This window comes from Ammospiza caudacuta, chromosome 20 (genome assembly GCF_027887145.1).
Source record: "Ammospiza caudacuta isolate bAmmCau1 chromosome 20, bAmmCau1.pri, whole genome shotgun sequence".
NCBI lineage: Eukaryota > Metazoa > Chordata > Aves > Passeriformes > Passerellidae > Ammospiza > Ammospiza caudacuta.
In genome coordinates this window covers 5,468,032-5,494,308 of record NC_080612.1, presented here as the reverse complement: position 1 = coordinate 5,494,308, position 26,277 = coordinate 5,468,032, and the positions used below count along the sequence as shown (strand labels likewise).

General features: G+C 50.8%; 1 protein-coding gene across 3 annotated transcripts in view; it reads right to left on the bottom strand.

Moving 5' to 3' along the window:
- Positions 1–2,725: 2,725 nt before the first annotated feature.
- ATP2A3 (ATPase sarcoplasmic/endoplasmic reticulum Ca2+ transporting 3) overlaps positions 2,726–26,277 on the bottom strand; it is a 63,366-nt gene continuing 39,814 nt past the window's right edge. For 2 of the 3 annotated variants that reach the window (XM_058818052.1, XM_058818055.1), the window contains exons 10-22: positions 25,115–25,217; positions 24,761–24,892; positions 23,870–23,995; positions 21,251–21,469; positions 19,709–20,044; positions 18,587–18,807; positions 17,360–17,562; positions 16,238–16,323; positions 15,467–15,600; positions 14,933–15,050; positions 14,092–14,209; positions 12,082–12,154; positions 2,726–7,390 (exon numbers count right to left, since the gene is read on the bottom strand). In XM_058818052.1, the coding sequence (XP_058674035.1) occupies positions 7,345–7,390; positions 12,082–12,154; positions 14,092–14,209; positions 14,933–15,050; positions 15,467–15,600; positions 16,238–16,323; positions 17,360–17,562; positions 18,587–18,807; positions 19,709–20,044; positions 21,251–21,469; positions 23,870–23,995; positions 24,761–24,892; positions 25,115–25,217 (1,915 nt within the window). In that variant the 3' untranslated portion in view covers positions 2,726–7,344. The remainder of the gene's footprint in view (positions 7,391–12,081; positions 12,155–14,091; positions 14,210–14,932; positions 15,051–15,466; positions 15,601–16,237; positions 16,324–17,359; positions 17,563–18,586; positions 18,808–19,708; positions 20,045–21,250; positions 21,470–23,869; positions 23,996–24,760; positions 24,893–25,114; positions 25,218–26,277) is intronic. The other variant, XM_058818053.1, reaches the window with a different exon arrangement.

Here is a 26,277-nt window from a genome sequence, read left to right as displayed (position 1 = left end):
AGCTGGTGTGGTGCTGCCAATACACTGACAGCCACCTCCTCTGAATAACTTGTGTATCTCTTGGCTGCTTCCGAGCAGAGCAGGCAGGAGGCGCTGGGGATGCTCTGCCTGGAGTGATGAGGTGCAGATGCTGCTGGAGGAGCAGTGGCAGCTTGAGTTTATCTGCAGCAGGTCCTGGGCACTGAGCATGGGTTTGCTCAGGGCACAGAAAGTGCTGAACTGGACTTGACCTGAGCAGCATGGAAACAAAGGACCAAGTGGGACAACACAGGGACACAGAGAGTGGAGCTGCAAGTGTTCAAGGCCAGGTTGGACGAGACCTTGAGCAAACAGGTCCAGTGGAAGGTGTCCCTGACCATGGGAGGGGGTTTGAACAAGATGATCTTTAAGGCCCCTTCCAACCCAAACCATTCTGTGATTCTATGGCTCTAAAACCAGGTTGGGATAAGGAAAATGAGCCCATCTAGCTCCACTGCCCACAGGAGGGGAAAATGAAAGCAGAAACAGCAAATACAGCTCTAAACCCCCTGTGTTTGTGTCTGAGATTGCGAAGACCTGAGGCCACATTTCCCAAACACTCCCCTGGGTCAGCTGGCATTGACTGATCTCCAGTGCCAGGCTTTGGCCTCATCCAGCATCTCCAGCTGGGCCAGGTGCCAAGGGCACTGAGGGCTGGTGACCCTGCAAGGGCATCCCTGGCAGTGTTGGGCAGGGGTAGCACAGGAGTCCATCCATGCTGTGAAAGGAACTAATTCCCCTGTCCATGATACACACTCAGCCTGTGCTTGGGGCTGAGAGAAAAATGAAACATCTGGTGTTTTTAATGGAGACATTTGGAAATGCAAGTGCATCCTTGCTTTGAGCTGGGACAGGAACTGCTGGAGCACAAAGAGGGTTCTGAAAACTTCTGCATGGGGCTCAAACCCTCCCACACCCAGGGAAGCACCACTGTGGATGGCACGAAAGCCACCAGGTATTTCCAGGCTCTCAGACATTGATAGGGGGAAAAGAAAATAGAAAAAATAATAGATGAAGCTCATTGCACAACCCAGACTCATGCTTGGCAGCGTCTAGCACAGAGCTCTGAATTTCAGCACAAAAATGTGTGGCATGCTGAAGATCCATGGATGGGGAGGAGTAACATGGAGGCAAAGTTTAAAATATGAGGGTGGGTGAGGAGGGGACCTGCTGTGGTCAGGGTTGCCCCTGAGAGCTGCTGGCTTTTCCCAATAATTTTGGCTGCCACAGCCCCCTTGCCCTCACCAGTTGCAGGAGGTGCTTACACCACACCGCTGGCAATGGGAAGGGGAGGGTGGAAAAAAATTGGCAGATGAGAGCAAGCAAGGTCCTCCAAAACAGCATGTTCAGTTTTCTTTCCAATTTTAACTTGTCCTTGACCTCTCTTCGCTCCCTCCCAGCAGGGCTGGCTGGGCTCTGTACTTGTCCCGTGCTGCAACGCCCTGGCACGAGATGTTTTTGGTGGTGCTCACCCCTCAGAAGTGGCATTTCCATCCCCAGTTGCTGTGACAACACATCTCCCTGGAAATATTCAGTTGAGCTGATGCCAAAGCCAACGTGAACCTGAGGTGCTGGGGGTACCAAAAGGTGTCAGTGGCCATTGTGGGCTCCAGAAATGGGGATGCACATCCAGTGTGGGGCTGGACCTGTGCCACGGGATACAGGGACCCTTGGGATTTTTTGGCAGGGTGAATCTGTTTTCTGAATCATGCCTTCAAAAGACAAGCATAGCCCCAAGTGATGGTACCCAGGGGTGCAGGGAGTGACACAACATCAGGTGGGAATTTGGGGTGTGTTTGCCTTCACTGCTGTGTCCTGACACAGCATTTCTGGTATGGGGGAGTGGCTTGAGGGTCACCTGCAGCCATGGCAGTGGTGCTCCTCTTGCTCTGACATCAGTCTGCACCAGCAAAGAGGAGGCCAAGCAATGGCTCCTTCCCAAAACCAGCATGTGCCAGGGTATCCCATGTCCCTCTTTGCAACCCCCTGTGGGTCACAAAGCTTTTGGCTTACCTTGTGCACCTCCTTTGTCCTGCTCGCAGCATTGGGGAGGAACACATGGGGCCTCATCCCAGTGAAAAAGCACCAAGGGTAGATGTTGCCATGAACACAGATTTGCTCCAAAACAGGACCTGCAGCTGGATCAGGATTTTCTGTTTCAAACATCACCATGGGCAGAGCTCTGGGTGATGCCAAGATGGAATTGCATAGCCCTGAGCCCTGTGCCATCCCCCCAGAGGAGGCCAAGCTATTTAATTATTATTTATTTCACAATTATTTCTTGTAGAGGTTATAGCAGGGCTTATTTAAACCCCCCCTCCCAGCTGGGGGAGATAAGGTGATGACTATTCTGGATACAGTCAAAATTAGCACTGTTATTTGTATTCTCGTGCCCCAAGAGTGAATTTAAAAATTCCCAACAGTCGTATTATGCCGCTCCGTTCATTTTGCCTTTGTCATCCCATGCCAGGCACAAGCTCAGCTCCATTTCTAGTTTGGCTCCTCTGAAAACCCACAAGAAATCCTGATCTGGTGAGCACAACTCCTTTTACGGCTGAAGAATGCCCTCAGGCTCCTGTATGGCTCCATGGGCTCCCAAATATCCCCCAAATCAGCCACAAACGGGACAAGAAAAGCAAAAAAAACCCCAAAAAGGTAAAACAACAACAACCAAATAAACACAAAGCCCCCCAGTCATCCAGTAAAATTGCTTTTATTTCTGTAATTTTCTAAGTATAAAACAAATCAGCCCAATATTGTGTGAACAGAGTGGATTGTATGGATGTGACCACATGGAGCCTTCCCACGTCTTCCCAGCACACCTGGCTATTTACAGTCAGACAAAGGACATGGTTTAGGAAGCAGGAATTTAGTGGAAAAATATCTCTCATATAATAAAATAGGAAACCTCATTTCTTTCAGTTCTGTCCCTCAGATAACACCCTCCCACCCCCCAAGATATAACAATTTACCTTTTACTAAGAAGCACAATCTCAGAGATTTCTACATTTGGCTGTTCAGGCATCTCATATTAAAAAAAAAAAAAAATCAGCATATTCCCAGACTGAAGCCACTGAGGGCACCTGCTGGTTGCCCTCCTCTTGGTCCCAAGTGCCCATCACTCCAGGCACACACAGATTTTGGCTCATTTAATGCCCCATTCACACCAAAAGCTGAGTGGCACCACAACAACAGGTCCAGGGAGCACAATTGACCCTGTGTACTGCAGCCCTGCAAATCCTAACCCCAATTGTGCCTCACAAGATCTGCATGGGGTAAAGCCTTTTCCTTGGTCAGTACTCCCAGGCTGTTTCCCCAACATGTCACTGCAGAAGTGGGAGGAAAAAGAGCCCAGATGGGGCTGAATCTCTGGCATCATTTATACAAAGTGATGGCCATGCCAGGTATGGTCCAACAATCACAGTAAGTCTCAGGAGTTGGTAGTGGGGCCTTGAGTGTGTTTGAGTTTCAGGAGTGATGTAATGCCAAGGTCACTGAAGCTCATGGACATCTCCCAGCCAGGGCCCCTGCACAGCTCAAATCATTATTTGGTGAGTTTTAGTGGAGCAGGAGCCTGACTGGGAAGCAGTATTATCAACCTGATGTACAAAAGAAAGACCAAAAATTAATGCTGAGTTTTCCTCTTGCTCCTCCTTCTGCCATCTCCATGAGCACAAAGTCCAACTCAATCTCTGATGCTCTTACAGGAACAAAGTCCCGCAGCCCCTCCATAGAGCCTGTCCCTCCTGCTGCCCCCCCAGAGCCTGGTGGTGCCATCCAGCCTTGGCTGAGCAGAGCATCACCAGAAACACACACACAGGATGCTCACAGTGCCAAAACCCCAAACACACCAACACAAACCTCATCCAGACCTGGGCCACACGACACAAATAAAATGCAGGACGCAGCACTTTGCTCTTTTTCCTTTTTCCAACGTGGGATCCCCATGGGATCACACACCACAGGGGGAAGAGCTCATCCAGCAATGACACAATGCCCCAAAACAGTACAAAAGACTTCCCACCACAGCTGATCCCCCTGGTGCTCAGCCCAGGAACACAGGACCTTTCCCTCCCACCTTGGCCCCTGAGGAAGGAGTATAAAGTGCTCATGGATAATCACAACCCCATGCTGCCATCCAGCACCTCCTCTGCCCTGCATCTTGTGGAGGATCTGTCACAGCAGCCCACCACTCCTAAAGGTCTTGCTGGAAAGACCTGAGTTTTATTTATAGACTTAGACTATGCCAGGCAGCACCATCAAAATAAAACTAAAAAGGAAATAATTTCTAACCTCTGCTGCCAAGAAAAGCAAGGATCCCAGAGGTTTTCCCTCAAGCTGCTTTTTGAAAAAAGCTTTAGGGCAAAACAGCCGCCCAGTGTCCATCTCCCTTGTATTGCACAGTCAGATGCCTTGGTAAGACACAAGAGCTTATCCCAAAGTGATGGTCTTGGCTCTGGGACCTCCAAGTTTACAAAAGAACATGTTCCAGCCTGTAAAACCTCCCAGCAGGCTGCTGCTGGCACACATGCAATAAATAACTACTCTGTGATCTATCCTGACCTTTCACCAAAGAATAAAGGAAAAAATACTTACATCTATGGATATTTTTCTACTTCATTGAGGTGTTTGAAGTATGAGCCTCTGTAATCAAAAGTATGGGGTGAAACCTGTACTCCAAGTAATTAAAGGATGTGGGGAGAGACAAGAGATATGGTCACCATTCAGAAGGGGAAATGGGGATGTGTCAAAATGGTCCCACCTGCTCCAGGCAGATCTAATGCAGATTACCTGGGCATTTTCTAGATAGATTTAAGGCTTATAATATAAATAAAACACAATTTGCTGCTGCTGGGAAGAACAACCTGGGCACAGCTCTGGTTTCTTGCCCATGATGGTTCAGGCTTTGGTAACTCACAACTGTGACCCAATGGTTGCATGAACAGACTGACCTGCCTGGGCTTTTACACAAGAAACTTCTCCACACCACACACATTTGGGTTAAATTCATAACCCTCCACCTGACATTAGGTTCAGGGAAAGCAGTGTAAATCAGGTGGTGGATGGACCAAGCAGGTTCCTGCAGGCACAAGGGACCAGGGAGGCTGCAGGCACAAGGGACTCTCCAAACAGGGCTGGGATGCTCTGAATCCAGCCCAGCCTCTGAATCCAGCCCAGCCTCTCCCAAACTGGATGTTAACCTCAGAAACAGAGAAGCTGCCTCCTCTGATGACACTGAGCTGGAGCTGGACTAAATTCCCACTGGCTGTTTTTCTGCACAGAACAATGGAGATGGACTCAATCATCTTGGATGTCTTTCCCAACTTAAACAACTCTTTAGTTCTGTGACCTGTACTAAAGTAAGGTGGAATCCACCCTTTTGAGGAAAGGCAAATCACATGTCTACAGCATTAGTCTTACTGAAGCCTTATTTTGGCTTATACAGTACCTGGGTCATGTCCTGGTCCTCTGCACCAGGGTGGGTCTCATCCATGGTGAAAATCTTTGAAGAGGAATTGGTTATCCCATGGGATCAACTGATTAAATCATTTTGACAGAACACATTTGAAAAATAAAACTTCTTCAAGACAAAGTATAATAAGATTTTAAAAAATCAGCAACAATTTTCTAACGACAGAGTATCTATAAAGATCTTTTTTAAAGAGCTCCATATTAAAATTTCTTGAATACATTATATATTAAATACAGTAACAACATTTCATGCAAGGTTTTCTGTACAATAAATCAGCTCAGTAGTATAACAATTCTGTACATTCCCATTGGTCTGGGGGCTCTGCTCATCTTCAATGCTGGTGATGGAGAAAAGAAAGGAGGGATGATATTTGGCACCTACTGTATGGAAGGAGAGATGGTCTTGCCCAGATGATACAGAAAAACACTGGTAGCTTTGAAGAGGCAAAAAGTAGAAAAGAAAACCCAACAGCAAAGGAGCAAATGCTATCCCAGACCCTGGCTCTAGTGCTGTTGCTGGAATGTAAGAGAAAGGAAAGATACAGGCTCTGGCTAACTAAACATCATCAGGATGGATCCTAGGGGATGGTGAGGAAAACAGGAGGGAGAATTTGGAGAGCTGGAGAAGAGACCACCCACTATCAGCTTCTCAGCTGATGCAGCTCAATGGAGAAAGAAAAACTTAATGGATCCCAAAATCCACTCCTGATCTACAAATCCTCACTGAAGACTGTCTGACTCCTGCTGTGGAAAAAATCCCCAGAGGGCAAGATAAAGTTGGTGCCTTACAAAAAGGGATGCCACAACAAACACCACTCATGGAAAAAGACCACATTATGTACAAGCATACATTCATTGCCATCGTGATCCCTTGGCAGGGATGCCCTGTGCAAGTCAGTGATGGTCTCCAGAGCAGAGCACATCAAGCCATGGATGTGCTCCTAAAAACTTAAGCTGTACTACTGCTGGGGAAATAGTTAAAAATTCACTGAGGAAAGAAAGTGTGACCAGGAGGGAGTGGTGGACATGAGGAATGCAAGGTGGGCATCCCCTTGCTTTCTTTACATGGCTGCCCCTCCAAGGAGAAGGACTGCCTTATATAGTGCAGATGGGATCCAGCAAGATGCCAGATGGAGAACAGACAAGACTTCATCGTGCTTTGGTGCTGGATGAGCCTGAGAAGGTGCTGGGCTTTCCATAATGCAGGGATCAAACAGGACAGCGTGATAAACAGGGAGAACTTCAACTTCCACCATAGGCACCTGACCTCAAGGTATAAACACACCTCCATGAGGTTCACACCAGTGTTGGGACACACTCTGAAGCCATGCCCAGCTGCTGCAGCCACTGGAGCAGAGCACAGCAGCAGCAACACTAGGGACATCAGCAAGGCTCAACAACACAGCCCCCTCTCCTCTCTCCCTGCCCTCACTCACTGCCAAGCCCTTCCCAGCCCCTGAAGCTGCCTTGTGCATCCCATCCCACTGGGGGATGTGGCCTCAAATCCCAAATTCCTGCCTTAACCTCTCATGAAGGCCACCTTGCCCATGCTCACTCAGTCAGGGTGAAAATTGCAAAGAGGGTCTCAAATTTGGCAAAAACAAAATCCCAAGGAACCACATTACAACGACTCAGATCCACACAGCTCCATCCCCAAACTCTAGGCCAGCTGTCCAGTAATTGCACTCATATGTACAGGAAAAAGAAAGCTACAGAACAAAACGAAAATCAGGATTTTTTTCTTTTTGACGATTCACCCGCATTTGTCTGAGAGTCGGACACATGCATGTCCTGCTGGCTTTAGCGATGGTCACGCATGCAAGACTTCAGTCCCAGGGACAAGTTAGGGATCCTCTAGTTCAGAGTCGCCCTCAGGTCGTTCATTTCTTGTCCTCTTCTCCTGAAAGGGAGGGCAAAAGAGAGAAATGAAAGTATTGGTGAGGGTTCAAAAGCAAAGCAGCTCCATGGTTTTGTTACCGAGAGTGGTTGCTCCTGGGTTGATCCCAGAAGGAACCTGGGATCCTGTGTGCACAGAGCTGGCCTGACTGCAGCTGTGGCAGCTCAGGCTGTGGGAGGAGGAGGAGGATGCTGGTCCCTGGGTGAGGAAGGTCTCTGCAAGAGTTGGGAAAAGGGATGAATTCATAGAATTCACAGAATGACTGGGTTGGAAGAGACATTCAGGATCATCGAGTCCAACCCAGCCCCAACACCTCACCCAGTGCCACATCCAGGCTTTGTTAAACACACCCAGGGATGGGGACTCCACCACCTCCCTGGGCAGCCATTCCAGAACTTTATCACTCTTTCCATGAAAAACTTTTTCCCAATATCCAACCTGAGGTGGAGCCATGTGGAAGGTGAGTAGGCAGGACCCTCCTCACTGCTCCCAACGAGGCATCATGCAGGGAAAGGCAGTGGCTCAGAGAGGAGGAAGGTCACTGCATCCTCCCACCACCCCAGAGCCCCAGCCCCGCTGCAGACATGGACACTGCTCCATGGGCTCACACACTTACACACACTGCCCATGTACCACACCCATAAATCCCTTCAAAACAATGAGCAAGGACCAAACTTCTCATCACAGCCACCGTCCCAGGGCTGCCCTCCCACTTCTCCCTCCCTCCAGATGGATGGGGAGGTAACAGGCAACATATGGTCTGTAGAAAAGTGATGGTATCCAGCTCAAACTCCATGTAACCAGGCTCAAAATCCTTGCCAGAATTTGACTTACAACAACTAGATCCCAAATTTTCAAGCAGTTGACAGGAGTGTCCCTGATTGCTGCGGCAGCAGCCACCCTCCAGCCTGGGGTAGCTTGGTTTACCCAGAACACACCTTTTTCCTTAAAAAAAACCTACCCAGAAGCAGCACTTGCTAAGGAGAGTTAGAAAAATCCCTTATCATGAATCTTTTGACTGTATTTCTCTCTCTTTCATCACTGCACACATCACAAAATACATCTCACTGGGGACTGCTGTTCCTGTGCTCTTGATAAATAAGGGTCCTGCCCAGGGTTACCCTGGGGCTCTGTGCCTGCTGCCAGCCCTGGTGCCGACAGCTTCCAGGGGAATTAATAAATAACAGGCAAGGCAGAGGGAAAAGGCTTTTTTGCAACTTCTGCCAAAATTTTTTTCCAGGGCTGGCTGCAGAGCCCCGTCCTTGTGTGCTGAGATAAAATGGTTTGCTGTGATGGCAGCATCCCTCTGGATGACACTGCAGGCTTTGGTGCAAGGCAGGGATGCTGGCAACTGCACTGCACTAAATATCAATGCAATAATCAAAATTAATGTCCTCCCCACTGCAGCAGCCTCTCTTCCCTCTCCTCCAGCAGCTGAGCAGTCCCCACTGGGTGACACACCAGTGGTAATTTGCAAACCATGGCAGTTCCCCTAAAACATCACCCCATGGCTGTGCAAACGGGGAGGAGGATGCCATGGCATGTGGCAGGCACAGGAAGGGGACATGGCTGCAGTGTTAAACCACAGTGGATGCTCTTCAAAAAGTTGCTCTTAGGTGTCTAAAGTGACAAAATCCTGGCATGGAGTGAGTCAGGTGTTTCTACCAGCCAAGGGTCCAGCTCCAACATATGCAGGTCCCTGCATGCCAGTGTCTGTCTGTCCTTCCCTCACACAGGTGACAGGAGCAGGGCAGATGCAGGACCTGTTTGCAGGGATGATGGGATGGTGACAGTGCCTCTGGATGCTGCCTCACACCAGGGGTGTCACAGCCTTCCAGCACTTGCAAACCACAACTGCACAATGTGAGCTCAGCTGCTCCAAGCTCTGCTCCCCACAGACAGATGAGGCTTTTGGGGGGGCTTTTCCTTACTGCTTTTGACTTTCCTCAACAGGTTCCTGTAAAAGGTGCTGCTGGAGGGATGCAGGCTCCCACTGCCAGCCCAGATCACCTCCTTCACCAAGGGAAAAGCTGCAGCCCTTGTAGCTCTGAAAACTGCACATCTCCCCCATCACAGCAGGGCACCCTGAGCTTCAGCTGAGACCCCAGACCCCAGGAGAAAACCAAAAGGGAAATTGTCCCCCCATCCCTTTGCAATACCAGGGCAGCAACACTGGCAGCTTCCCTCTGCTCTTCCATTTCTAAAGCATGACACACAGACATGAAAAACAGGAGAGAGGGGGAAATAAAAACAAAAAGCGAGGCAGCAAGAGCTGTAAAGTCTCATGTGGATATTCCAGCACTAGAAGGTGCAACACTGCTCTCCTGCAGAGCATCCCACAGCTCCAGGGATGGAAATTGTCCCCCCACCCCTTTGCAATACCAGGGCAGCAACACTGGCAGCTTCCCTCTGCTCTTCCATTTCTAAAGCACGACTCATGGACATATATAAAAAACCAGAAAAGAGAGGGAAATAAAAAATCCTGTGTGGAGATTCCAGCCCTGGAAGGTGCAGCAGTGCTCTCCTGCAGAGCATCCCACAGCTCAAGAGAATATTTGGCCCATCACACAGCTCAAAGGATGGAAAATGTCCCCTCACCCCTTTGCAATACCAGGGCAGCAACACTGGCAGCTTCCCTCTGCTCTTCCATTTCTAAAGCATGACACATGGACACACATAAAAGAATAGAACAGAGTGGGAAATAAAAACAAAAAGTGAGGCAGCAGAGCTGTAAAATCCTGTGTCGGTATTCCAGCCCTGGAAGGTGCAGCAGAGCTCTCCTGCAGAGCATCCCACAGCTCCAGGGAATGCTTGGCCCACGGGGACACATCCTCTGCCAGCACCCAGCCAAGGTAGCTCCAGGCACACATTTCCCTACAAGGGCAGGCGCTCGCTCCCCGCTCTGCCGTGCCAGGGAGAGGATGGATGGCTGCCTCCTCTGCAGGAACACGGGCAGCTGCAGCAGCCCCTGTGCTCCTGGGGCACTTCCAGGAGCTTCCCTCAGACCCAGGTGCATGGGGGAAAATGAGGGTGAACAGCTCCTTTTTGCTATATGCTGGAGGATTTTTTGTGTTGGAGATTTTGGTCCCTGCACGTTTTGGACGGTCTCAGATGCAGAGCTGTGTCTGCCCCTGGCAGGGAGTGTGATGCATTTGTCACTGCACTGCCACCTCTGCCAGCCACTCTCCTCTGGGAGGATGCTGAAGCCTAAATCTTGTGCCAGCTTTGCAGAGAAATGCCCAAAGCTCCCTCAGTGGTGGAGATGTTCACACCAGGGACCAACCTCACCTGCAGATCAGCTGCAGTGGCAGGAGACTGCAGGGCACTGTGCTGCCATGGGAGAGGGACCAGGAACAGGGTGGGGTTGCCACCATCTTTCACCTCCTGCAAAATGACCCTGAGGGCTGCTGTCCTCACTGGGCACAAGGACAAACAGCTGCCTAAATGCTGATCTGCCACAAAAGACACCAAGTCAATTCCTGTGCAACCAATCTCCTGATTTTCAGTGGCCCTGCTGCTGTCAGGGCAGGCATGTAGGGCAGAAAACACCTGCTTTGTGGTTTTGTCCCTGCTTTTACCACAGCAATGGTGATGCTCAGCACCCAGACAGGGCCTGCTGCTGGAACATGGTGAGAACAACCACAGCAGAGCTCCAACACCTGTGAGGGGTTTGCTTTGAGATGGGGAACATGAGGAGGTGCAGGGACAGTGCAGGAGGGGAGCAGGGTGGGCTCAGCAGTGGGCTGATGGTGCACAGAGGGACCTGAGCACTGGGGTTATCTCAGTGTCCTCCCTATAATTGGTACTTCTTGAGAACCACTTAGAAAAGAGACAAAGAGGCTTCTGCAAGGCCTTGGCACAGATGCCTGGAAATCTTCCTCCTGCATGCCACAGGATTCTGAGAGAACAACCACTTGAATGCATAGAGCATGGAAAATATCAAAGATACTACAGCAAGAGATCCCTGAGGGTGGTGAGCCCTTGTGAGCCTGTCAGTGTGTGACAGACCCTGAGAACATCTCCACGCTCCAGAACATCTGCAGCTCACACAAAGCCAACCTCAGAGGGGCCAGAGGGGAATGGAGGCAGCCAGATATGCAAAGGATGTGAGATGAAAGGCTGGATGTGAGCAGAGTGATGGGGAGAGGAATGTAAAGCACTGAGACCACAGTGAGAACTCAAGAGTCTCAGCTTTCTGCCACTTCAAGGACAAGGAAAATCCAGCATAATGGAAACACATCTAAATCTCATCAAAGGAGAAACTTTTCCATGCAATTCCTGAATCAGCAGAACTCACAGCTATACATTTACATTCCTCAGCTGAACACCCTTGGCCATCCCTTGGATGATCCCATGCTGGAGACCATTCCCAAGCCCTGTCTTGCAGAGACCAAGTGCTAGCCTGGCTCCTGGCCAAAACTGCCATCAAACAGCTACTTCACAGGCTTGCTAGGCCTTATTATGGAGCAAACACAGAGACCACTGTGGGAAAGGAGATCCTGTCTGGGTAGAGTCTCTTGGCTCTATTATTGTATCTCTGTTCTATATCTAAGCCATGTTCACCCAGACACATTCCAAGCAGGTCCCCACAAGACTGCAGGAAGCACAGGGATGCAGCATTCAGGGATGCAGCATTCAGGGATGCAGCATTCAGGGATGCAGCATTCAGGGATGAGACAGGTAAGGAAGCCAACCCTTGCTCTGGAGTCTTGCAGGTATTCAACTGGTGCTCCCCGCTCCATTTAGGTGTTACTGTCCTGAGAATGCCTGGCAAAAAAAAAAATATCACAAGACCACATATAAAAGTGGCTTTTGGAGGTATTTTCCTTTGCTTTTCAAAGGCCAGAGCAATCAGGAAGTGGAAGAGTTTCAATTGCTTCTTTCAAGTGTGATGACTGAAGCGTGGTGATTTTGCCACACAGCTGTGATAGGAGAGTTGCATGGGAAACCCTGGATCCGTGAGACAGAGCAACCCATGAGCATCAGCAGCACTGTGACTGTGGGGATGAGGGAAGCTCAGAGCTCAGAGCACCTGAAACATTGGGAGTGTGCCATGGGAGGAGAAAACTGAGCTGCTGTGCTGGCACTTGAGAGGATGTGTGCCTACCAGAAACCTCGCTGTGCTTGGAGCTGTGCAGGCAGAGCAAAGAAAAGCACTTCCTCCAGCAGTGCAGAGATTTTACAGAGAAATACAAAGTGTGGGAGAAGGACAGACTCAGCCTCAGAGTACAGATTGTGAAGTGAAGACCAAGGGCATGCATAGGATGCAACATTAACCAGCTTTCCTACACCCAGCCTGGTGCCATGCTGTGGAATTGTTGCTACAGGCTTGTAATTGTGGGAGAAAACAGACCTGGGTGTCTGATGAGAGATGAAACAATTCAATAAAAACAGGCTAGAAACAATTTCTATCTGGTTTGTAAACACAGGAGCCTTGCACTTCTGTTTCTCTGAGCAATTGCTGAGTTTCTGCATCAGCCCCATACAGGAAGAAAGGCTGACATGAGCGCTACCTGCACACCAGGACACACTGATGGGGAGGGAGATCTGTTTGTGACCATTTCCTGCCTGCAATGCTTCCCCATCCCATATTTCCAGGTACTTGCAAAGCCCTGCTCCATGAGAAACCAAACACAGCTGTGACAATGCCCCAGAGCCCTCCTTGACAGGGCTGGCCAGACCTGCCTTCAGCCTGGAAAGGCAAGAGTGGCTTTGCACACATTTTCTGGGTTGTTATTACAGGGTAAAGGGAAAAAGAGGGGTTTGCTATGACACAGGTTGCCTGAGGGGTGAAAAGATGGTTTGAGCAAGGTGATGGTGTGGAAGAAATCCAGTCCTCACACTCAGATTGTTCAGATCTTCCCTAAGCAAGGACGGTGCCCTTCCTGCCCTGCTTCTCCCTGCTATCACTGTCAGGGCAGGCTCACCCCAAAAAATGAATAAATAAATCCTATTTCTGGAGAGGGGCCACCCCTGTGGCAGGCACAGCACTGCTCAGCAGCCCTGGGAAAATCTGTGGGCTTAACTCAGTGCTGAGATATCCCCCACAGCAACAACTTCTGCAAGAAATGAAAGAAAAGATGATATCATCTCTTTGGAGGGCTGCCCAAAGACAGGCTGTGATTTACAGCATGGAGCCCAGGAGCACACAGGAACTGCTGCTCCAGTGTCACAGGAGCTGCTTCTCCTCTGGTTGTGCCAAGGGCTGCATCCTGAGAGATCCCTTTAAAGTGGGCAGCCACTTCAAAGCCAGTTTAAAACCAGTTTATAAGGTGTTCAGCTCTCAGTGGATCTTAGCACAGAGGTTGCCAACACCAAATAAGGATGGACAGAGAGAGGTGGAAATCTGAGAGGAAAAAAGACGGGTTTCCTGTTACAAATCAGTGTTTGATTTGTTTCGCTTCATAAGCAAAGGGATCCAGTTCCTGGAGGTTTAAGAGGAACTGAATTAATAACTTGTGGCAGGTTTATCTAATGCTCCAGCTCCAAAGGGAGCATTTCAAGCAGATGCAATCACCAACTGCTCTGCCAGGCGTGGCACCAGGAAGGAAGGGAGCAGGAGAAGACCCTTGGCACAGCAAAGCTGGGTGAACATGCAGGTGCAGACATCACACAGGCAGAGGAGGTGAGTTAGAGGTCCACAAAACCCCCAGGAACCCCAAGCAAAGTGCCACCCTAACCCAGGGGGTGCAGACCATGCTCACCATCCAGGTGGTTGCGGGAAAGGTACTTGAGGCCTTCATCCAGCAGGATCACAGGCAGGGAGATCTTCATCACAACCACCCACTGTGGCCAGCTCAGGGGGGTCACCTGGAAGATGAGCTGCAGGGTGGAAAGGGTTGGACATGTCACTAGGGGAGCAGGTGGGATATTTTGTTGTTTTAGGGATCACGTTGTCGTATACAAAGGTTGAGAGAGGGTCATCACAGGAATAAAGAGGGAGGATCCAGACAGCCCAAACAGGAGGATTTCTTCAAGGTCTGTCATGATCCAAGGTGGATTTTGGCCAAGATTAGTGAAAAATTATAGTCTTCACCTCTCCTGCAGATGGGGAAAGTGAGGCACAAGGCAGGACTGCGTGTTTATGTGGTCACAGGTGCTCAGCAGGTGACAAGGGACAATGCAACCTCCTGGGTACAGAAACTTCATTTTAAGCACCTTTGGGCACCAACCAAGACATCCCCAACCTTGCAAAGGAGACAACTCCTAAAGGGCTGAAGCACCCTCTGGAGATATCTAGAGCCTTTGCATTGCCCATTGGGAGAGCTCTGTACTCCTGGCTCGTGGGGCAGAATGACTCCTGATTTCCATGGTTCATGGGGCAGAATGACTCCTGATTTCCATGGTTCATGGGGCAGAATGACTCCTGATTTTCATGGTTCATGGGGCAGAATGACTCCTGATTTCCATGCTGGGTTGAGCCATGGGACCTGGCCCTGAGGGCACCTTCTGGGAACAGTCATCCCAGAAGTTTCCCGACCCAAAGATTGCCCCAGGGATGTCCTTGTCCACAGGAAGCACAGGGAGGTGACAGAGGGCACTCACAGGCATGGGCTTGACATAGAGGATGAGGAAGTGCAGAGCCATGGACATGATGATGGCCCCCAGCAGCCAGATGTTGAGCCAGGGTGGCATCCTCAGCAGCGACTGGTTCTCAGAGACACTGTGAAAGTGAGGGGACAGGGTTACCCCCAGAAACCCCCCCCACATCTGCCCATGCTGGGAATTTCATTTCCCTCCAACATGCAAGGCCATATGCTACATCATTTCTTTTCCAGGCTGTTCATCCCCAGGCTTTGCTGCAAACTGGATGTGGATACAACCAGCAATGCATGGATTAGGGCTGATCATTAATGACCAAATCACTAATGAATGCAAATCCAGTCCTTCCTTCACTGCTCCCAGGCACAGCACACTGCCTTGGAGCAGTTCCTCTATGGAAAACCCAGAGCTCCCCTGTGAGGACGCTCTGAACGGCTCTGCTGAGCCAAAGCAAAGCCCTCACCCTACCCAGAGCCACTCAAAGAGACAAAATCAGTCACACACAGAGCAAGGAGAGCAGCCCTGTGGGCAGCACACCTGTTCAGAGCATTGCACATTTCGATGGTCACCAGCACAGACAGAGCCATCGTCGTTGGGTATCGCGACTCGAAGATCTCACAGTCAATTCCTTCAAAGATAGGGTTGTCCTCAGTGCACCTCATGAAGTTCCTCTGTCAGCACAGGAAACTGCTGGTAAATACATGGCAGAGCAGCAGGAAAGGCAGGAGAGAGGAGGAAGAGTGGACTGGTTGGGGGGCAGGTGATGAACTGGGCTGCTGTTAAATGTCCCAGGGGTCAGAGCAACCAATAAAGTGCCTGCAGTGACCCAGCTTCTGTTGGGGTTGGGCCTTAGGGGTATGGCTGGGCAGTGCCTTGAGGCTCTCAGGTGCAGTTAGGAAGGAGTTTGAGCACACACGTGTCTCCATCAGAAATCCATCTTCCATTGCACATGCCATTGGGATGTGATGGCACCTGCTTTCCCTCTGCCCTGCAGTTTTCACATTAGCTACAATAATGTAACATGAGAACAGATCCCTTCCAATATGGGATGAGGCACAGAAGCTACTTTCAGCTTCTCTGAATCTCTCTGAATGTGAAACTTTCCCTACTATGCTGGTGGCTGGCAGAAGCAAGGCTGGAAACAACCTGAGTGAGAGAATTTGCTTCTGTTTTAAATTACTGTCTTCTCCACCAGGAATTTGGGAATGCCACAACCAACACAGAGGAAAGATAGATAAAAGACCCCAAGACATGAAAGCACACCCTCACCCATGTCTGCAGCTGTCAGCCTGTTCCCTCCTGACTCACCAGCTGATGGAAGGAGACCTGCGGTCCCTCGGCGTCGTACAGGAACCACCAGGTGGCTGCTCCCACTGTGGCCAGGCCCACGTACACTGTGGCCAAGAGAGACACCCTTACCCCAGCACCAGACAGGGACCCCTGTTGTGTGGTGATTTCAGGGTTTACCCCAGAACCTCGGGCCCCTCCCTTGAAGATTCCCTCCCAGGTGTGTCAGTCACCTCTTTTCCACACCCTGACCCCTGCTCAGCACTGTCTGTCAGTCCTGGCGTTCCAGAAGGGCACTGAGTGATTGGCAGATCCAAAGGATGCCCTCTACCCCTGGGGGGCATTGGGCCATCCAGGTGTCCTTTGGCCCTCCCCTCCTGTCCCTGCTTGGTGGCTCCCTGCCCCTTCCCTGCCCCTCTCCCCGGGGTTAAAGGAGCAGCAACCACGGGCTCAGGGAGTTCTGTTGGAGCTGGTGCTGCATTCAGAGGCCTGAGGGCCAGAATAAAGCTCTGGATCCAAACCCTCCATCAGAACTGACTCCTTTCCTTCACCATCGCCTTAAAAGCTTCTCTGCCAGAGGGAAACCTGAGGAGCAGCCCCTGTTATGGGGGGAAGCTCCATCCCAGCACCACCTGAGCTCCTGCAGGCCTGGACTTGTCCCCACGTGCCCAGCTGCAGCACTCAGCCAGCCTAAAGCGTCTGTGGGGTAAAACACCACACACCCAGCCAGCCAAAGTGTCTGTGGGGTGAACACCACACACCCAGCCAGCCAAAAGTGTCTGTGGGGTGAAACAGCACACACCCAGCCAGCCAAAAGTGTCTGTGGGGTGAACACCACACACCCAGCCAGGCAAAAGTGTCTGTGGGGTGAAACAGCACACACCCAGCCAGCCAAAAGTGTCTGTGGGGTGAAACAGCACACACCCAGCCAGCCAAAAGTGTCTGTGGGGTGAACACCACACACCCAGCCAGGCAAAAGTGTCTGTGGGGTGAAACAGCACAGTGCCACTATTTGGTTCAGCAGTGAAGGCCAGACAAGCTCAGGCACGTCTCATCCAGCTATACTGGTAATTATTCCAATAGACCCCAGCCCAGGACAGCCCAGGCCCACCCTGACACACCCTCCCACCCAGCAGCACCCACCTCCCACAGCCAGGTAGCGGAAGAAGAGCCAGCCACTGATGAGGGGCTCCTTGGGGTTGCGGGGCTGCTTGTCCATGATGTCCAGGTCGGGGGGGTTGAAACCCAGCGCCGTGGCCGGCAGCCCGTCCGTCACCAGGTTCACCCACAGCAGCTGCACGGGAATGAGAGCCTCGGGCAAGCCCAGGATGGCTGTCAGGAAAATACTGCAGAAAAAAAAAGGGATGTGAAATTATACACGCTCTGGGCAGCTAAGGTTCTGTGTCATGCAAGGGGGAGAGAACATCTGGATCCAAAGCTTTAAACTGTCTATTCACCCCAAGTCCTGCAGACGAACCCACAGCCCCTGATAAGGAACCTGAAGCCCAGCACTGAATTTTGCAGCTAAAATTTGTTTCTGTTGCTATTAAAATCTGCTTTGCAGTTATCCAACTATTGATGTCCCCAGGCCACAAAGGTACCTGTGACAGTGTTTACAGGGGTCTCAGGTTGAGGGAAGAGACAAGGATTTGACTCCATGTTTCAGAAGGCTTGATTTCTTATTTTATGATATATATTATATTATACTAAAATAATAGAATAAAGGATTTCATCAGAAGGCTAGCTAAGAATAGAATAGCAAAGAATGATAACAAAGGTTTGTGGCTCAGACTCTCTGTCCAAGCCAGCTGACTGTGACTGGCCATTAATCACAAACATCCAACATGGGCCAATCACAGATGCGCCTGTTGCATTCTACAGCAGCAGATAATCATTGTTTACATTTTGTTCCTGAAGCTTCTCAGCTTCTCAGGAGGAAAAATCCTAAAGAAAGGATTTCTCATAAAAGATGTCTGTGACAGGTTCCCATTCCCAGCACAAACACCCATGCTGAAATGCTAGGGCAAAGGATGATCCCAAGGTTGTGCTGATGTTGCTGAGGACTGGGAGGGATGGGCAGGGGCAGGGATAGCTGTGACTGGGTGATAGCAGCCTGTGTACAAATATCTGCACCCGGATCAGGCACTTGCATGAGCTTAAATAGGCAATAATTTGACAGAACAGGTGCTGCAGTATGGCAGGATTGTAAAACTACAAAAAAAAAAAAAAATCAATCTCCCTGCCCTTGGGGAACAAGACATGGTGCCTGGGATTACCAGTTTGGGCCCTACACACTGCTGCCTGCAGGTGCCCTGCCCCAGGGGATGTGTCCCCCCCTGCAGCATGATGCCCACTGTGGGAGGCTCTCACCAAACGACCTCCCCAACGTTGGAGGAGATGAGATAGCGGATGAACTGCTTCATGTTGCTGTAGATGGCTCTGCCCTCCTCCACGGCCGACACGATGGTGGAGAAGTTGTCATCAGACAGCACCATCTCAGCAGCTGACTTGGCCACGGCCGTGCCCGACCCCATGGCGATGCCAATCTCTGCCTTCTTCAGCGCCGGGGCATCATTGACACCGTCACCTGTCTGCACACAGCCGGGGTCAGCGTGGAGGGATTGTGCTGCGCTGTGATGTCATGGTTTGCCTCAGATACCCTGGGCCCCTCCCTGAAGATTCCTTCCCCAGGTGTGTCAATCACTTCTCCTTTCCCCTCCCAGCACTGTCTGTCAGTCCTGGCATTCCAGAAGGGCACTGAGTGATTGGCAGATCCAAAGGATGCCCTCTACCCCTGGGGGGCATTGGGCCATCCAGGTGTCCTTTGTCCCTCCCCTCCTGTCCCTGCTTGGTGGCTCCCTGCCCCTCTCCCCAGGGTTAAAGGAGCAGCAACCACGGGCTCAGGGAGTTCTGTTGGAGCTGGTGCTGCATTCAGAGGCCTGAGGGCCAGAATAAAGCTCTGGATCCAAACCCTCCATCAGAACCAACTCCTTTCCTTCACCATCGCCTTAAAAGCTTCTCTGCCAGAGGGAAACCTGAGGAGCAGCCTCTGTTATGGGGGGAAGCTCCATCCCAGCACCACCTGAGCTCCTGCAGGCCTGGACTTGCCCAGCTGCAGCACTCAGCCAGCCTAAAGCGTCTGTGGGGTGAAACACCACACACCCAGCCAGCCAAAGTGTCTGTGGGGTGAAACAGCACACACCCAGCCAGCCAAAAGTGTCTGTGGGGTGAAACAGCACACACCCAGCCAGCCAAAAGTGTCTGTGGGGTGAAACACCACACACCCAGCTGGCCAAAAGTGTCTGTGGGGTGAAACACCGCACACCCAGCTGGCCAAAAGGGTCTGTGGGGTGAAACACCACAGTGCCGCTATTTGGATCAGCACCAAGGGCCAGACAAGCCCAGGCACGTCCTGTCCAGCCATATTGGTATTTACTCCAAAAAGATTGAGCAGGGTGGAGAGGAGGGGACAGGGTGTCCTCAGGGGCTCACCATGGCCGTGATCTCGTTGAAGGACTGCAGGTACTCCACGATGCGGGATTTGTGCGCGGGCTCCACGCGGGCGAAGCATCGAGCCTCGCGGCACGCCTGGCGCTGCGCCTCGGGGGGCAGCTCATCGAACTCCCGGCCCGTGTAGGCCCTGCCAGACACGTCCTCGCTCTCGGAGAAGATCCCGATCCGGCGGCAGATGGCCACCGCCGTGCCCTTGTTGTCGCCGGTGATCATGATGACGCGGATGCCGGCCTTGCGGCACATCTCGATGGACGAGGTGACCTCTTTGCGCGGAGGGTCCAGCATCCCCACGCAGCCCACAAAGGTCAGGTTGTTCTGGGAGGGAGGAACACACCCCAGACCCACGTTAACCCCTTGGGATGCATCCACTTCCCACCTTGGGCTTCACTGGGATTTCCCCTGGGAAGAAACTTCCAAGAGGTTTCTGGAATTTATGGTATAAATAGGTAGGAATTTATGGAATTCCAACACACCCCCTATAGCAAGCCCCATCACCACAACCAACCCTATCCCAAGGCCATAGCCAACACCCCAGTTGGCCCACTCTTCTGGGTAAGGATCCAGTGAATAAACAAACACTTCCAACATCCCCCCTAAATAAACCATAACAATCACCCAAGACACAAAGCAAACCCCCAAGCTTACCAGCCTACCACACCCTACAACAGCTGCTACAACCAGCTCCAGCACCTAGTAATAAGGGGAGGGGTTAGATGCAACTGCCAACCCCCATAAAATAAAGCACAACCCTAAAAATAAAACAAATTCTATCATAAATTCCTACCTATTTATACCATAAATTCCTACCTATGGAATTCTGTGGCAGTGTTGAGGATTGCAATACAAGATGTTTTCTTGTATTGCATTACCGTCTGTATGGCAGATTATCTTTTGTCAAGTGGGCAGTTTGCCTTATCTCTCTCTGTGAGTGACCACATTCACACCTCCCTTAGGAGGGGACACCTGCTGATAACAGCTATTGAATGTCACTGCATGGCTGATAAGAACTACAGCATCCCATTGGGAGATGTGAGCCCAGAGAGAGGAGCCAAGTATTCCTACATGGATATAACCTGGACGTTCTGGAACACCAGCACGGCTTCTCCACTGGATTCCCCAGAGGAACAGCAGCTGCCTCTCCTTCCACTGGATCTTCACAGGAAGAATCCATCCTTCTCTACAGGATCCCTGCTCCAGCAGAACCACCCCTGACACTGCAGGAGGGCTGCAGCCACATTTCCAATTGGACTGCTACCAACACCCTGACCCAGAGGGTCACACGAACAGCCAGGATTAACCAATCATGTATTAGCTAGAGACACGTGAACAGTAGAGATTTATTATAAATATAGTCTTTTTAGGAATAATAAATTTGGCTTCACTGGATCATGTTGGTCATGGTGTGATGTCCCTGAACCTCTGCGCCCTGCATTTTTGGGGGAGAAAAATCCTGCTGGGACAGCTGGGGAAACTCTGGGCACAAGGAAGATGGAGAGCAAGGCCAGATGTGGGGCGCTGTACCTCGTAGTGGACGAAGGTGGCCGAGTCGTGCAGCTGCATGCTCTCCCTGCGCACGGGCGCGTCCTGTGTGGCCAGGGCCAGGCAGCGCAGGGTGTCCATGCCCATGCCCCAGTCCCGGATCCTGCCCAGGATCTTGTCCCTCACCGGGGCCGTCAGCGGGACCTTGGCGGTGCCCACGCGCACGTGGGTGCAGCGCTCGATGACACTCTCCGGGGCGCCCTGTGGGGAGGAGAGGAGGACTCAGGGGATGGGGTGAGGATGGAGGGTCAAAGGAAGTGTCAGAGGGAGGGAAGGCACCAAGTTTGGGTAAAAACAGAGGAAATCTCCCCAAATTCCAGCACTCATCCCGGCCCTGTGGCTCAGGGCACTAGATGGCAGCCTCTGACTGAACACACCGGGATCACACCCAGGTCACCAAGAGCAGGATCTGCTGGAGAGCCAGCTGACTCCTGCAAAACCTACAGATCCTCCCGAAATACTTCCACCCCACCCTGTAAGAGTGACAGGGGGTAACATGGTCAGGACGAATGGAGACGAGAGATCTCTGCAGCCAGGTCGTGGAACTTGGGGTTTTTTGCAAAGGGCCTGGGTGCAGGGCCCTGCTGGGAGCTGCCAAACACAGCTCAGAGCAGGTCCCAGAGAAGAGAGGGCAAGAGAGGATGAGAGAGTAAAAGCATAAGAGAGTAGAAGGGGTGAGAGCTAAGAGGCAAGAGGTAAGAGAGCGAAGTTCCCATTACAACACAATAAATCATCTTCTGTGTTGAATATTCTCATTCTCACTAATCAATCTAGTACAATATACAAATCCTATAGCATTTACATACAGCCTATAAGAATCATTACATTACCATGCTGTGTTACATTTTAAACCCTAAAAACTCCTCTTTGGGCCCCTTCTGCTGAGCTGTAGGGTCTGCTCTGACCCTTGGGCCTGTCTGCAAGCAGAGGGTGTTGTTCCATCAAAAGGGGATCACCTTCAGCTGGCCACACCATTGTTTTCCAGTTGTTCAGTAACTGAGGTATCTCAAAGCTTGTTTTCATTTCAATCTCGCTTTTAGTGTCCGTATTCTCAAAATCTTTTGCCAGACAATCATATTTATAAGGCTTTCCTGTTTCATCTTCCTCAACGCCACCCCAAAGACCCCTGCTCTGACCTGCAGAGGATGAGAGCTGGAAATCTGTGAGGGAACAAATGTGTGATACTCAGAGGATGTTTGTGATGCCTTTGCAATTCAGGAAAACATGTCCTTGAGCATCCCAGCCTCTCACCCCAGCCCTCCTGACCTTACAAAGCACCCTGACATTACTCTTTAATATAAAACTTGCAATCTTTCTATTGCATCTCTTAAAAAGCTCTCCCAGGGCCACAGATCCAGAGGCTTCAGAGGGTCCCAGCCTGGCCTGGAGGGCAGAGTTCACCTACCCAGATAATTTCCCAGTGGGAACAACAATATTCAAATCTTCTCAGAGTCAGCGGGGAGAAATTCCACCACATCTCTTCCCTTGGGAAGAAAATTTCCTATGAAACACTATTTTATTTCTGGCTTCAGTGGAAAACTGGACATCATCCTTTGGGCATTACTGGCATCCAGAGGGTCCAAGCCTTTAATAAAGGCAAGTGCCCAAATTCTGCACAAGGGCAGCTGTCCCTGGCCCCAGCACCGACACACTCAGCAGCACCTTTCCCTCCCTCTAAACCATCTCATCCCCTTTCTTCCCTCATCAATATGGCAAAGACTCACCTCCTCCCTGACCCCACCAGCCTACCTGCTGGATCCTGGCTCCCCAGCAGCTCAGAGCTTCCACCAGCACTGCAGGAAATGCTCTGCAGTTCCCCTCACCTTCCCCAGAGTGTGAGAGTAGCTGCAGAGCATCACCACTGCCCTGTGCAGCCAGGGCCAGATGCTGCTGTGTCAGGACCTAGGGCATCCCTCTGGCTGTCCTGAGCAGCCAAGACCCCTGCCAGGGGGCTCAGGGACCCTGGCACAGAGCCCAAAACACCTGTGGGTTTGATTATGACCCGTGGAGCAAATTACCAATGTTATATGAAGGTCTGCAAGCCACAACAGTTTAGGTAGAATAATAGTGAAGTTATCACAGGGTGGAAAAGTAGATTTTAGAGTTTCTGGTATGGGGGTTCAGGAGGCAAGATGGAGGGAACTGGGCATGTCCAGCCTTTCTCCTTCTTCTTCTTGGCCTCCATCTTCTGCTGTGATGGTGGCACTTTTGGATTGGTTTAGAGTAGAAGCTCACTGTCTAACATAGGTGATAGGTATTGGAAAGCAATTGCAAATAATGTACATGTAGTTTTTAGTATAAAGACATAACACTGTCCTGGGGCAGGCAGAGTGCCTGGAACTGTCTTGCTGAGCTGACCTTGGCAGGGCAGGAGAAAATCTTTTATAGGTAAGACGCAATAAACAACCTTGAGACTGAGAACTGAAGAGCTCAGAGTCCTTCTTCAAGCGCTGGGCTGGGAAAAGAAACTTCTGAACTTTTCTTGGGTTCACTCTGACAAGCTAATGATCCCGACACTGCTGGGTGTGTGAGGGGAAGCTGGACCCTGCAGGTGCTGCAGCCCTGCCTTGACAAACAAACCAACAGTGGCTTCAGCCCTACCTTGACAAACATCTTGCTGCCAGCAGAGTTGTTGCCAGCCCCGCTGGGGGTGCAGTACACGGACATGGACTTGCGGTCCCGGGAGAACTCCAGCGTGCACTCCTTCCTCATCAGCTGCTTGATCACCTGCAGGAACAGCACGGGGCTGAGCAGGACAGGCCAGGGACACTGCTGCTCTCTGACAACCCTGCTGAGCCCCTGGGGTGGGAGGAGAAAGGCAGCCACAGGAGCCAGGAAGGTTTCTGATAAGCTTGCCTTATCAGAAAGGAGTCAGAATATTTATTACAACCTGCACAGATCTATCCTGAGGAAAAATGCTGGAACCGAGAGCCCTTTGAGCAAGGGAAGACATTGTAAGATCCAACAGAGGAAATACAGACCCAAAATAAAGTGTGTTTTCACCCAGGAGGACAGGGAGACACTGGAGCAGGGGAGTAGCCAGAACAAGATATTTTCTTGTCAAAAATAGATGTTTCCAAGGAGCAAATGTCACTGGGGCAGGCCAGGCTCAGGGGAACAGGGTTTGGTTCATGCTGGAGGGTGGCTGCTCAGTGCAAAGTGGGCACCCAAAGATAACTCCAAACTTGCTCATCTGCAGCCAGAGCTCAGGCTCTCATTTAGAGGGTCTCTCCTGCCTGAGCAGGGACTGCACTGAGTTGAAGCCTCAGGAATCACCTGCTCCAAAGCTGGTCCTCAAGGCCCTGGCATCAGCTCCCCAGGGCCACTGTTCCAAAACCAGCTCGCCATGAGAGCCCATAAATCACATCCTTGTGCAAATCGGTCCCTTAGATCATTGCAAGTGTTTATTTGCCCAAAATTCAGCCATCCTCAATCCCTCCTCTCCCTCCCATCCCCCAGTGCTGCAGCTCACAAGGGTTTCTCCCCACTCACTGAGTTGCAGGCGTTGGCTCTCTCCACCTTGGACAGCTTGCTGAGGTCGGTGTTGAAGACATTCATCTTCTCAACCAGGCACGTCAGGGCTGTTTCAGTGGCTTCCCCCACCTTCTCATAGACTTTTTTGGACTAGAGGGCAGAAAGAAAGAGCTTAAGCTTTAGAGCACATCCTCCACACGCTGCTGCTGCTCCTGAGGATGCTGCCACCCACCACACCAAGGCACCCCAGGGGATGAGGGAAGCCAGGGAAGGGGATCCCAAGGGACAAACTCTACTCTTGCTGGACCTGAAGCACCTGAAGCACAGCAAGAGCATCCTCCCTACCCCACCCAGGCCCTGGTGCCCCCACACCTCATTGTAGTCCAGCGAGGAGTCATTGCAGAGGGCACAGATGGTGGCCAGCTCCACCAGCCCGTCGTACTGCCCGCACTGCACCGGCTGCTCGTCCTTCAGGCTGCGGGCAGAAAACAACAATGGAGAAACCCAGAGCACATAGGGAATATTTTCCTGTCTGCTCCGGGGTGCCCTGACCCCCAGGGGAGCACTGACTTTGACCCTCATTCATGGAGAAAGTTTCCTAAACTCCAGAATAGACTGGAGTCCACAAAAGTGTGAAATAGATTATAGAGAGTAGTGTAGGTGTATCACTTAGGTGGGAAATTTAGGTTTTGGGATTTTTAGTATGTTGTGGATGGAAACAAGATGGAGGGCACAGGGTGTCCTCCTGGATTTCTTCTTCTTCCTTCTTCTTCTTGGGTTTGGGTGGCATTTTGTAATTGGGCAGAAAAGTCCACATTGCAGCTCTTTGGGATCAGTTACTGGGTTAAAAGGGAAAATAATCTACAGCAATTGGTTCTTAATTGGATAGTTTAGTCTTAAAAGACCATATAACAAGAGATTGTTGGCCATTTTGTGCCTTCTAATGAAAAGCTGCCAAGCTCACAGCAGTGAGACTGTTTTACTGATAAGAAATAATAAACACTTGAGTCCCAACATGAACTTCTGTCTCAAGTGCCTTCAATCCAGACCCAGAGAAACCACAACTAGAAGCACCACGCAACCCCAACAGCCTCACACCAGCTCACACCTTCAATACAGTTAGCTCACCCTAAACATCCCTCCTAGGGGGATACATAGCCTACACATCATTTTTGTAAAAGTGGAAGCAAAAGCCCAATTAAAGCACCAGTGCTGGCAATAAATCCTTGAGTTCACATTTTGTACTTTATTAAATGGGGCAGGACTAAATCGCAAATAAAATATCACAGGAGGCAAATAAATTCTGCAAGTGGCCCAGAACAAGGGGAGCAGCAGAGGAGTTCAAAGGAGCAAGCAGGGGCTGCTCACAGGCTGATGATGAAAATGATGGACCAGAAAAGGGGCAAAGAAATTCATGTTAAAACCCATCCCCTCAGGGGTTTCCATTTGCTTTGAATCCAGAGGAGCTGTGGAACCAACAGCAAGTCCCTTCCCCTCCCTGTGATGCTGTCTCACACTCCAGAGGGAACCCAGGG